The sequence below is a fragment of the Cygnus atratus genome, chromosome 10 (assembly GCF_013377495.2).
Source record: "Cygnus atratus isolate AKBS03 ecotype Queensland, Australia chromosome 10, CAtr_DNAZoo_HiC_assembly, whole genome shotgun sequence".
In the NCBI taxonomy this organism is placed as follows: domain Eukaryota; kingdom Metazoa; phylum Chordata; class Aves; order Anseriformes; family Anatidae; genus Cygnus; species Cygnus atratus.
Genome location: NC_066371.1, coordinates 326259 through 338884, shown reverse-complemented (window position 1 = coordinate 338884; position 12626 = coordinate 326259). Strand labels below are relative to the sequence as shown.

Sequence of the window (12626 nt, the reverse complement as noted above, 5' to 3'; positions counted from 1 at the left end):
AGCTGGGGAAGGAGGAAAAAAGCAGCCACTGTCACGGGCTCGGGCTGCATTAGTCACGCTTTCATATGCTGCACACAGCTGTTGAATCAGATCTTCCAGAAGCCCAGACCTGTACCTCCAGGTGTTTGCAGTACTAGTTTTAAGAGAGAATAAATTACTGAGGAAGTAATATCTTATGTACTATTTCCAGAAGGGCTTGTGACTAACCTCATCCATTTATATGACAAATATTATTTTCATTATAAAAGCAGTGCTTCAGGGGAAAGCAACAGAATGTTTCACTCAGGATCCGTTATGATAAAATTCCAAAAAACGTTTACCACCTACACATGTTGAATGAGAGAGCAAACATTAAGTATGATGTTAAGAAGACTACTTATTATTTTGGGAAATGGGCTAAGACTAAGTCATCTTTTACACATCTCAGACATTGTTAATAGCCACAGTAACTTTTCCACACAGCTTTAATGACATTAAAAATGCAATCTTTCGCCTTTTAAAAGGTGGTTGTCCCAGGAGCATTGCATTGCATTTAGGACAAATGAGTTTGTGAAAAAGGTTTCTGGCAGACAAATAAATCACTGCTTTAAAAGACTATTTACAGTCAGAGAGAAAGTGTTCATGCAGTCTCCTACACCTCTGCTATGTACACTGAAATGGTGGCTCAGCTGAATATGCTACCTTGTTTACATTAACACAATTCATAAATCAGCACCAGTACTTGAACAGGGTCATTAGAAAGTAACTAAGAAAAGCGACCTTATTGTTAGTAGGTTTTCATTTGACACTCACAAGGTCAATACTATCACTGGAGAATACTGAGGAGCCTACAAACTAAGGACTGGAAATTGTTATTGCAGAAGCACATGCAAACATTTTTATTTATTTTTAAATATGGATAGTAACAGAATATAGATTTAAGTTGATAAACAATATCTAAAGATATTTGAAATATTTACAAAAACTGATTACCAAAACAGAAAACAGGATGAGGACACAAAGTTCCATGAGAATACAGCAGAACTAAGTGAATGGTGCCTTGGAGAGCTGCCATATGGGTATCTCACTAAAGGAATGCAAATTAAAGTGCTGGCACGAGCACTGACAACCTCTGAAGCTGCTGTTTTCGGAGTTTACTTCATTTTATATCTTCAGCAATTCCTCCCAAGCAAAACTGTTAAAAAGTTCAGTGATCTTAATACCTAATAACCAGCAGTCTCAGCTCTGTATCACAGAGTCCCAGAGGAGGTGGGCAGGGACCTCTGGGTACCTCTGGTCCTCCCCTGTCACAGCAAGGCCACCCTGAGCAGGGTGCCCAGGCCCTCGTCCAGGGGGCTTCTGAAGATCTCCAAAGAGGGACAGCCCACAGCTTCTCCAGGTGACCTGACCCACTGCTCCATCACCCGCACCGGGAAAAAGTCTTTCCTGATGTTCAGAGGGATTCTCCTGAGCTCCAGTTTGTGCCGACTGCCTCTTGTCCTGGTGCCAGGCACCACTGAGAAGAGCCTGGCTGTCGTCCTTGCGCCCTGCCTTCAGGTGATAATGGGCATGGATGAGATCCCCCTGAGCCTCGTCTTCTCCGGACTGAGCAGTCCTGGCTTTCTCAGCACTTCCTCACATGTGAGGTACTACAGACCCTTCACCACCTTTGGGGCCCTTTGACAGACTCTCTCCAGTATGTCCACATCTCTCTTGTCCTGAGGAGCCCAGAACTGGACCCAACACTCCCGCTGTGGCCTCTCCAGTGCTGAGCAGAGGGGCAGGATCACATCCCTCGACCTGCTGCCGATACTTTGCCTGACACAGCGCAGGGTAACACGAGCCTTCTTTGCGGCAAGGACACGCTGCTGCCCCAGGTTCACCTTGGTGTCTGCCAGGATCCCCAGGTCCTTTTCTGCAGAGCTGCTTTCCAGCTGTTCAGACCCCAGGGTATCATTTCAATTTGAGGAGATCGAGTATTACATGGTCAATATTGGTTCAACCTTTTTTGCCATTACTTCTGTAACCATGAGGCAAGGAAACTGTAACCTGGAAGAGTTTAGGCCTATAGAGACAAAAACTGTAAATTCCACTGAGAAATTTGATGCTAAATGAAGTCAGGTCAGTCTATCTTCCTAACAATACCAGAATGTATCAGCTAAGGACTTCCACCATTCCAAAACAATTCACTGTATAGAAAACCTTGATTCCTGAATGAATAAGCTGACCTCACTATCTTTCCCTAACACCAATGCTTAGAGTTTAAGAAGACAAGCACTCCCATATAAGGATCTCAGTGGTTAAAATGAAAACTGTGTGTTGTACATTTTTAAGAATTTCTATTTCAATAAATTTTTTGTTTTGTTTTTTCCATAACCCTAACAACGTCAAAAGGCTTCATTATTCACGTTTAGATGTCTACAGAAGAATAATGTTTCTACAAGTGTATAGGTCTCTTACACTTCTTTCAATTAAAGAGAATAAAATTTCCTCCAGTTTTCTGTTAAGTCATTTTAACCTCTTAGTAATTTTGTTTCTCTGATACTCCTCCCACATCCCACTGCTACCTCTTTGCTCATCTACTGGCTGTTTACTATACTTCTGCTACACACACTGTTTATCAAACCTAACAAAAAGATGACTGGTAAAATATATTTGTTATCCAGATACAGTGTCAACATTTCAAACTTTAAACAGGAAGAGAGAACTCCCCAAGGGTGGAAGGGCAGGGAGGCAGATGAACTGGATGCTACTACTTCACCAGTGTCCTGAGGGAAAGACCTGCTCAGCTCTAAATGGCACCACCTGCATGGAGGCCGCTCAGCAGTGCACGTATAGTTGTCATCTGAAAGTGCCCAAAGTACTTCTACTCCTACCAAAATTATGGTAGGACTTCAGTGTAAAATTTGCCTTTGTTGTTGACTGTTCACTCCCATGTGTTTTTCTGCTAGCTGCAAAACTAAGCAGATGAAGAATATTCAGAAATCCCTGTCCCTCTCAAAGCAAGTATCACCCTTCAGGCAGCAAGAGCCAGAACCAGTTTCAGAGACATTGGCTGCACAACAACACAATGGCTGAGCATTGTCTTCACCTTCAAGACACTGATAAAGTTCAAGTGGACACAATTTCTCACCAAACTGCTACTACTACTTTTATATCTCTGGAACCTGAATATTGTTCTGTTTGTTCATGTCATGGTCATGTAACTTGTTAGCCAACAAAAAGCTCTGGAAGTACTGTGAAACAAGACGACACCCACGCAATCTCAATCATTTCCAAACCACCAAAATCCTGATTTCTCAGCTCAGTGAGCTGAGAACCTTTACAAGGAGATTTATGCAAAAATATTTAAATTTACAGTGCTTGAAATACAAGACCAAATGAAGTGTCTCAGTAAGACTTTAATTATGACATTATTTCCCGTGCCTTGCCAGTCTCATTTCTCATTTTCTTTACAAAGCCTGACAACAAGCAGCAGGATTATTACACATGCAAATGAGGTGTCCAAACAAATCCAATCCTTGGTTTTGGGATAACATTTTGCCCTTCTATTTCAACAAATATCAAAAGAACAGAGAAGAGAACACTAAGCTAAAATACTTTGTGTGGAGAGGATTACTAAGAATTTACTTTCCCTTATGCCACAAGCATTCAGTGTCCTTAATTCCCACTGGGAGCAGGGGATCTCAGCATCACACAGGATTGGGCTCATCCAGTACTCATTCTGGAGAACCATGTAAACATGAGTTAACACTTACAACAGCAAACTATTTGAAAGCAAAGTTAAAATAGTTTTAAAGGTTTATCTGAAATACATCTCTGCTTTGCTCTCTATCAGACTATCCCAACTCTTGATAAAAACCTGAACAGCTGCCCCAGACTTAACCTTGTTCTTCTCAGAAACTAGTGCTGCAAAGATACAGAACAGATATTATTATGCTTTTGTTTGCATAGCAAGAGAATCTCTTCTAAATCACATCAAAATACTGCAAAGGCAATTAAACTGCCCGTTCAGTTCAAGCAACAGCGATAATACAGTAAATGCTTCAGTCTGACCTGATAACCCAAGGAACTTGCTACCTCACTGAGTCCTGACTGTGTTCAAGGGGACGTATTTGCAAAGCAAATAAGCAATACTCTTCTCTCCAAAACTTTGCAGTATCCACACACACATGAAGTGTATGGTGATAATAAATAACACAAACCAAACAAACAAAAAACCCTCTTGTGTTAATGAAACAATACTTTGAGGAGATTAACCTCCTAAGCTTCCTGGTAGTGTATTTAGTGTGGGGGATGTGATGAGGTTATAAGCATGAAAAGGAAAGTATAGGTGTATATAATCAGGAGACAGCTAAAAGCTGACCCTGCCACATGAAATAAACAGGCTGAAGAAAGAGGAAGCTCCTAGAAAAGAAAGAATGAAGCCTAACAAGTAATCTGTGGCACTCCAGAATAAAATAATAAAAAAAATAATAACCGTATTTTTCAGAATGTGTTAGGAAGCAATCCAAATTGCAGCAGAGGAAGTAGAGGACTCCAGTTCAGGAGGATGAGGTACTGAGTCCCAAAGCAGCATGTGTGCTCTAGATCATGTGATAGAGAGGCTATCCTGAAGTGCACTAACTTCCTTCCCACAGCTTTTCTCAGCCTTGCATCAAAAGGTCCTCACACTACACGCACTTACCACAGAGATACAAAGGAAAACGTGAACATTGCCAAAACAGCTGAACACCTCTCTTGCTCATATACATAGAGATTGCAGCTGCCACTTTCTTGCAATATTGGTTTATAAGCAAGCAAGCTACATTTAAAAACAACAAGTACATCAGATTTTCCAGTTTGATTTTCCAAAGATTTTTAGAAGATTAATTCCCATTCAGCCACTGATGACACTTGTTCTGAAAACCTTCAGGTCACAGTCCAGGGACCCTGCTCCAGATGCAGTGCAGAGATGTTAGTTTGTTGCTCCAACAGTCTCACCGTCAGACCCCTTTTCTCCCCACTATTTCCACCAGTTTGTTATCGCAAAGGAAAACCCCCTAGGACAAAACCTAAATTTGGATCAGTTCAGGCATGAACGCTACACAAAGGTTCTCCACCAGACTGAAATGCATCACGGAAAGGTGTATTTACCTAAAGCAAGGCAGCTTTTCCTTGCTTATATCACTTTAGACCTGTAGAATACATCATCTTCATTGACCACCAGAAAAATACTAAAAAGATACTAAAAAGGAGCTGGTAATTCATTAACCTCTACAGAGACACATCTGGTTATGGAAATCTCTCAGAAGTTTAGTGCCCAGAGCAGTCTTTTTCCTCACATGCATTTAATGTCTTTCAGACTTCAGTCCCCTCCTTTCTCTTTTAACTAAGGAGGAAAGAAAGCCTCAGCAGCTCCTTTTCTTCAAGTCATAGGGCATACCCACTGAGGACACAGCAAACAGCAGTGAGAATCACTCCAACATCCACCTCTTTGTGAATTCGACTACTTGGTTAAGTAGCAGATGAGCTACTGTTCCCAGAAAATGCTTCTCAATCAGAAGAGCAGTCACCACAGCTGTTTCTCAGGAATCAAAGGCCATATCTGTCAAAAATTAACCCTAAGTTTGTTCTTAAGCATAGCAGGTGTTATAGCAGAATACAGTTACCATTGGATTAAAAGCTTTCATTTTTCCAGTCACCCCTGCTATGTGACCCAATTCATCCAGGCCAGCAGTTTCTAAACTTTGTGCACCCCATCACTAAAACATTTTGAGCACAGATGACAGATACACATGTATTTATAAATTCTACACATTTCCCATTGTACTAATATATTAAGTATATTATAAAACACACCTAGAAATAGAAATTAAAAAGGGATGAGAAAAACACTTTAAAAATTATTTAATAGTGCAAAAGTTTTTTTTTGTTTTGTTTTGTTTTTTTTACAATCCAACCCACACTCCACATTACAGACCACTGATCTAGGTGAAGGTGTTAGTATTTCATCAGACCAGTTGATAGAATTGGGAGAAAGGACAAATGACTCCAGGTGTTTTCCCAGGCATGTGATCTTGCCTACCGAATATTCTTAGGCCTGTTCAATTTCCCTGCTCATGAAGTAAGAGAGCTACCTACAGTTTTAAACCAGCAAACCAAAGACCAGCTGTCATGCTTCGTAGACTCAAATTGCTGGATTTGGGCACAAACTTGGAAAATTATTGGCTTTCCCCAAAATTCATCTGAAACAAAGATCATGAGCTCACTCAAAATACAAAAGAGAGCCAGTAAGCAAATAAAATTGAAGATAATAAAATGGCTCTTTTTGATATCGTTCAATTGCAAACTTAGCCCATCCCAGGAGAGTGTACGCTTTTCCCAATTATTACTATTTCTATTCTTTTAATTTCTGGCAGGAACAAAAACATCAAATAGAGGCAGACTCTTTCAATGCTCCTTCCAAGAGGAATCTTTACCCAATTGATAGATCACAATGATAAATCAGAATGTTTAACGTCTTTCAAGATTCATCTCTGTCAAAAAAATCATAGGAGATGAAGCAGCTGAGGGATGGCATTTTCTGAACTTACAGTTTATGATATTGCTATAGTGAATTGATTCTGCATCTGCTTTGCTTCATTCTCTTTATTATTCTTTAATAAACAACTTATGAACCAGTAATCCATTTCACAGTTCCTCCTAGCTTTAGGAAGGAGCACATCAACTAAATTGGTCTGGGAAAGAAGAAATGTTAAGACAAACAGTACTCCTTGATATCATCAATAAACTGATACACATAGCTTCACAAGAACATGTCACAGAATGCAGACTCTCCTTTCAGAGAAGGATTTTCTGCACACACTAGACAAACCAAAAATGACAGCAGTGATCCCATCATAGCACAGTAGCCAGGTTGATCTAAATCAGATTCAGCTGGCCAGGCACTGTTGCTTGGATGCATGCTGCGGTCAGCATTCCCAGAGCATCTCAACAGCCTAAATGATCCACAGCTCCATCCACTCAAACTGGAATTCCTCACTTTTATAAAACACACAATATAACAAGAAGGGAAGAAAAGAGACATACAAGTACAAATTTTTGTTGCAGGAAATAAGTAACAGCTGCTAACAAGGACTAATCTCACTGCTGCTCTTTCCAACATCCTTTGCTTGATGGTGATGCACCATCTGATCAACCTAACGTGCTTCAAAAGTAGTTCTTATTTCAGTGATCAAATACATCTCAAATAAGCCACCTGCCATGTGAGAAAATGACTAATGCATCTTTTAAGCTCTTTGCTTCATCACATAAGATTTTGAACACAGTAGCATTAGCATTTGCTGAAAAACTTGCTTTTAAAAAGAAGATTCAGAAGTCTTAAGAAAACATACAAGGAAATGATAAAGACCAAAGGTAAATCTGAGTAACTTACTGCTGCTGCTGTGGCCTCCTCTCCACCTACATAGAGGGAAGAAGCAATCTCCATCACAGACAAGTTCGTGGGAGCATCTGTAGTAGACGATGATCTGGGCCGACCTGATTGAATATCTTGGGCAGACCTCCTGTTGATCTGTGGACTTCCTTTTGGAGGGTCCGTCTTGCCCCGCCTGCTGTGCAGGCTTGTCCCTCTCTTCATTTTAGGTGGCACTCTGATCTGCTGAAGCACTCGGTTCAGAGCTGTGGGGTGGGTGGAGACACCATCAATTTCAGCACAGGAGTTTTGGCTTTCCAAATCCATGTCAGCCTCCAGATCAGCCTGAGCTTGCTGAACATCATGCGGAGAAACAGACGACCTCCTGCGCTGATGCTGGAAAAGGTGCTTCAAGCCTTGACCAATCACATTAATGTTCTCCAAAGCATTATGGGTTATTTTGGATAATTTTTGCTCTGATTCATGCTGTTTTTTGGTCTCTTGATCTTGGGATTTGCCTCCAGGATCAGGGTCATCACAGAACTGTTCACTGCCAGAGGGCTCCATTGATGACACCCAACAGGTTTATTTGACTATTCATACATGAGTATGTCCCCTGTCTTTAAAAGGCTTGTGTTTGTTTTAAAAATGCCAAGATTGTCAGCCAATTAGGTGTGCAATTGCTTCAAGAGTGACTACACATGCAGCTGTGCCACGGTGATCTCATGCTTATCTAATGTTAAACAAAAGAGCCATTATTATAAATCCATGCAGAAAGTAGTGGGTTAAAAAATCCAATGTACAAAACATGCCACTAACAAAACAAAATTTATCAGTTTTCCAAGCATTCCTCAATCCTCGTATTAGTTGCATCTAGGCTGTATGCAGAAGCCAAAGCTTGTATGAGACAACTCATTTATTGCCTAAGGGAAGAAGCACAGCACAAAGGGAAGCAAGAAAGGTTAAAAAAAAAAAAAAAAGGCTGTTCAAAAGGGGGGAAAGAAGCAAGGGGTAACCAGTAGGGTTTTTTTTTGTTGTTGTTTGTTAAGAACAAAGCTCATAATATCTAACAGAACATGAGGTTAAACATCTCTATAGAGCATGTTAGCCTCTTCGTCAGAATTAATTTTGATCCTTACCAAAGATCTGATCTTTCATGCTTCAAATGTAACGTCTGCTCTGCCTACCTGATTTTCCTGAAGAGAGCCTAACTCGACTATACGTAATATATGCAAGAAAACAGTTATGCATCTCCAAGCAGTAAGAAATGCCTTATTACGGCCAGCATCTACTGATGGCACTGGAAACTAGATATGAAAGTTTGTCTTCATGCAGGAAGAGGCAAGTGAAATGACTTCAATTGGCATAGTCTTGTTCAAAATTCTCAGAGAAAACAAAAATGTCTTAAAAAGTAGATTAAGTAACCCATCTGAACGGGGGGAGGGAGCAGCACCATACATGTGTAGCTCAGCCTCTGACACAGGAAAAAAAAACAGCTTTGCTCCAGAAGATCTCAACCTCACCTCTCATATCAGCTGGGGTTTGACAGCAGTTAGTTATACTACATTGCAACTGAGAACTTACATAGCAACGCGCTACTGGAGAAGTACAGCAAAGGAATGAGGAAGGAAGGAAGGACGCAGTATCTGAAAGAGTTTCACATCAGCACCATGAGATCACATGCTCGGAAGCTGATCATTGTTTTCTTGCAGGAAAATGCTTTGATTAGGTTTCTATAAATACAGAAACCAGACCAGAGAGGTCTACCTCAATCTTGGCAAAAGGCAGCCTGTGCTTTAAAAACCATTTTATTTGAAATGCAACATGTTTAGGATTTGAGAGCATTCATTTTTAACTTAAAACAGCTGCAGAAACATAGTGCACTGAAGTTACAATTAAGAGAGCTCTCGATTTTGTGCATCTGAAACCTGACAAAACGGGTTACAGATATTCCAAAACTGCTTTCCAAGCTGGCATCCAAAAATATCAAAAGAGCTGCCTCACACTCCCATTTTTTTTCAAGTGTCATTGCTATAAGCTGGAGGCAAGATGAAATTCAGTACTTACTGAAAGCATAACACTAAAATCATACCGTATTTTAGCTGAGTACTTTGAAAACATAATCATTGAAATAAAATATATTGCCAGTTTAATCAATAAACCACTAAATGCGAAGTAATAAACCACATCCCAGAAAAAGTATCTGCCCATACTCACGCAGAAAATATGGCAGAATCAAACCAATTACTATTATTTTAAACATACTCAAAACTTCCTTGAAATGCCTTTATGATTATCATCCTTGGACTTTTGAGCTCTATCTTTATTTCTTAACATTGCTTTTACTTTTTTTTCCTAATTAAACAGTTTCTCAGAAAGCTGAATTGCAGGTTCCTACTCAATTTACATTTTGAGGAAAAAAAAGGCAAAACTCAACTTTCCTTTTCATCCAAAAGACAAACAGCTCAATGAAAAAGCCTTATTGGCTAAAAACCAAGAGTCCCAACATTATTTGGTATGTCAAATACGAATTTGACAGTTGACCCACAACTGCCTTTTTCATTTTAACTAATTCCCTCAGCATTCGTTTTTCAGTCAGGACTCACTGAAGAGCTGTAGTTCAGAACAAAAACGCCTAATATATTCCCTAACCAGCATCTTTACCACCTACTTCGTGTTGTCTATCCAAATTACCGATGATAATAATGTTGATCTAAAATAACATCATTTCAGTCTAACTGGAGTTCCAGGCATTCATGATCTGCTGGAATCCACTAGCCACTTAAATTAGTCCTGCTTCAATTTACAAACTCACCTGAAACAAATCAGCCTAGTTAATTCACAAACAAGTCACTACTATGACTGCATATTCTGTGACTGATTTCTGAAATTACACTGACTTGTATCTTTAAAATGCTCGTACAGGAGCTTTGCGGTCATCTGTCTATATTTCCATATGATAAATCTGTTACGAGCCTGATAAGAACTTTCCAAACCACACTTTTGGTATGAAGATACTTAAAACTACTTATTTGTACTAGTACCTAGTTTTGCAGAGAAAGATTTGCTTTACTCGTGAACTGTGAATCAGCAGAATAAATTAGCTCATTTATTTATATTAACCACTAGGATTCAAGTTTTGTGCTTGCTTTTTCCACTTATAAAAGCCTTTATATTCTCTGTTTGAGGAAGGAAATGGAGAGCCTTATAGCGTGAAGCTCAGGAATTTCTGATTCGTATGAGAACACAGTATATCAGGAACAAAATTATTAATTCCATATACACAGTCACACCGAGCAGATGTTATAACATTACCACCTCCCAGAACATGCTCATATAGACCTTCATTTGTGCAATTATTTCACAGCAGCAGTGGAAAACAAAGCAGTTAAAAAGAAGAAACTGGCAAAAACAGCATTAGATAACTATGAATATATAAACTAATACTTGCCTCCATCACTTGCCCTTTAGCATGGCTGACATACAGCAGTCCCTCCACTGAACAAAACTGCAAAAAGAAATTGGATATGAGATGCAATTCTTGAAAATGGGGGTAAAGATGTACACAAACAATAAAGTGAGCATGATTCCAACTTCTGGATATTTTTTTTAAATGCAAGTGCCTCTGGAAGCCAGGCTACTTTAAATTCTTTCAAGTAACTGAAGGGATACAAATATAACTGAAGTTAAAACCAAATTTTACAGGATAATCAAGAAGTTCTTGTGAAGAAACATTTTCTCTTGGCATTTATGGCCATCTGGATGTACTGGAGGCACAGCTAGATTCCAGGGTAGAGCCTTCAAGGTCAGGCTGGTCTGTACCAATTTCTTCTCCTCCTGTTCAGTCATTCAAACGTTCTGGGCACGGGTCAAACAGGTTGCTCTTGTTTACCTCGAGTTCACCTAGCAGGACACGAGAATTGTGAGCGCTTTGAAACACGAGTGCCTTTCAGCTCACTTGACAAGGAAGCTTGCGTAAGTGCCTCTGTGACCCTGGCTGAGCTGCCAACTGTGCTCAATAGCAATCTCTGCCAGCAGGCAAGAGAACAACCAGTGTCCACCACAGCAGTAACACCCACGCAGCACCGTTCCCTAAGGACAGGGGACTGACACAAGGCCATGCAGCTTGGACGAGCCAAGCCCCCCGTACACAGGTGCAATAAAGGGCCCAGTCACCATCTCAACGCAGAATGAGCACAGAAGGATTGCAAAGTCTGAGTCCAACCTGGGCAAAGCACACCGCTCCCAAGGACACCATCCTGGCTTTGCTGTCCTTTCCTAGAAAAGGGGACAAAATATTCCAAGAGCATTTTGACAATCTGTTTACGATTCCTGTGACAAGGCCAAGGTAAGGACAGACACTTGTTAGAGGAACACAACAGAGGATTACGACAGACAGCTGGGAACAGATGTGCTGTCTGCATTTCTCTCGACAGACTCCTGGGAGAGCTGCGATACTCCAAAACAGCTAAATCGGAGTGATTTTCCAAAGACAATCAGTTACTCAACTAGCTATTGAAAACTGATGGGTCTGTCTGGGGTGGGACGGGCATCCTTGGTACTCTCATAAACTTGCCAAAAGATAAGTGTGATATTTGATCTTTTTTGTGTGTGAAGGAATATTTACCTATAGGCAAACAAAATATGATTCACTTACAGCTAACCACTAAAATATGTTGGTGCCTTCTATGAAGGCTCTATTTTCAGTAGTGATCTAGAGATAAGCCACGGAAACAGGTAGTTACTGGACACTTTAGCTGTTAAACTTTTATGTACACAATGTTATTTGAGCTTTTTTGAGAACAAGCCAAGATTGTGACTGAAGCTTTGGTCACCCACAGAGATTGAATTTGGCAATTGGTTAGAGCTTCCAAAAGGAAAAGCCTCGATCATAAGGAAGCCAACCACAATCAGACTCTTCTGTGCAGTTTTAGCAAAGCTGAGAGCATTAGGAGGTCAGGGTGAAACACCATCTTTCCAACAGAGATCAAATTCCCCGTGCTGCAGGGCACAGAAGCACACAATAACAAACTGCTGTTCTCCAAACTGCATCTATTCTTTAACATAGGACTTTAAATTTTAGGGCTCTTATTTATGTGCATTATAATATATTACAGAACAAATACGAAACAAGCTTCAGAATACATCAGCACTTAGCAGAATATTACAAGACTGCACAACTGGAGGATTTTGACCATTTTATTACATATTGGATTCTCACCTCCAGAAAGACTGCAGAGAAAGAAAATGT

At 40.2% G+C, this 12626-nt stretch overlaps 1 protein-coding gene across 8 annotated transcripts in view; it reads right to left on the bottom strand.

Annotated features, from left to right (window-relative positions):
* Positions 1-12626, bottom strand: part of TMCC1 (transmembrane and coiled-coil domain family 1) — a 92051-nt gene that overhangs the window by 65879 nt on the left and 13546 nt on the right. For 2 of the 8 annotated variants that reach the window (XM_050712680.1, XM_050712681.1), the window contains 2 exons: positions 10827-10883; positions 7397-7641 (listed from right to left, as the gene is read on the bottom strand). In XM_050712680.1, the coding sequence (XP_050568637.1) occupies positions 7397-7600 (204 nt within the window). In that variant the 5' untranslated portion in view covers positions 7601-7641; positions 10827-10883. Of the gene's footprint in view, positions 1-7396; positions 8105-10826; positions 10884-11078; positions 11279-12626 lie in introns of those variants that run through there. The other 6 variants (XM_035546757.2, XM_050712685.1, XM_050712682.1 and 3 more) reach the window with 5 other exon arrangements.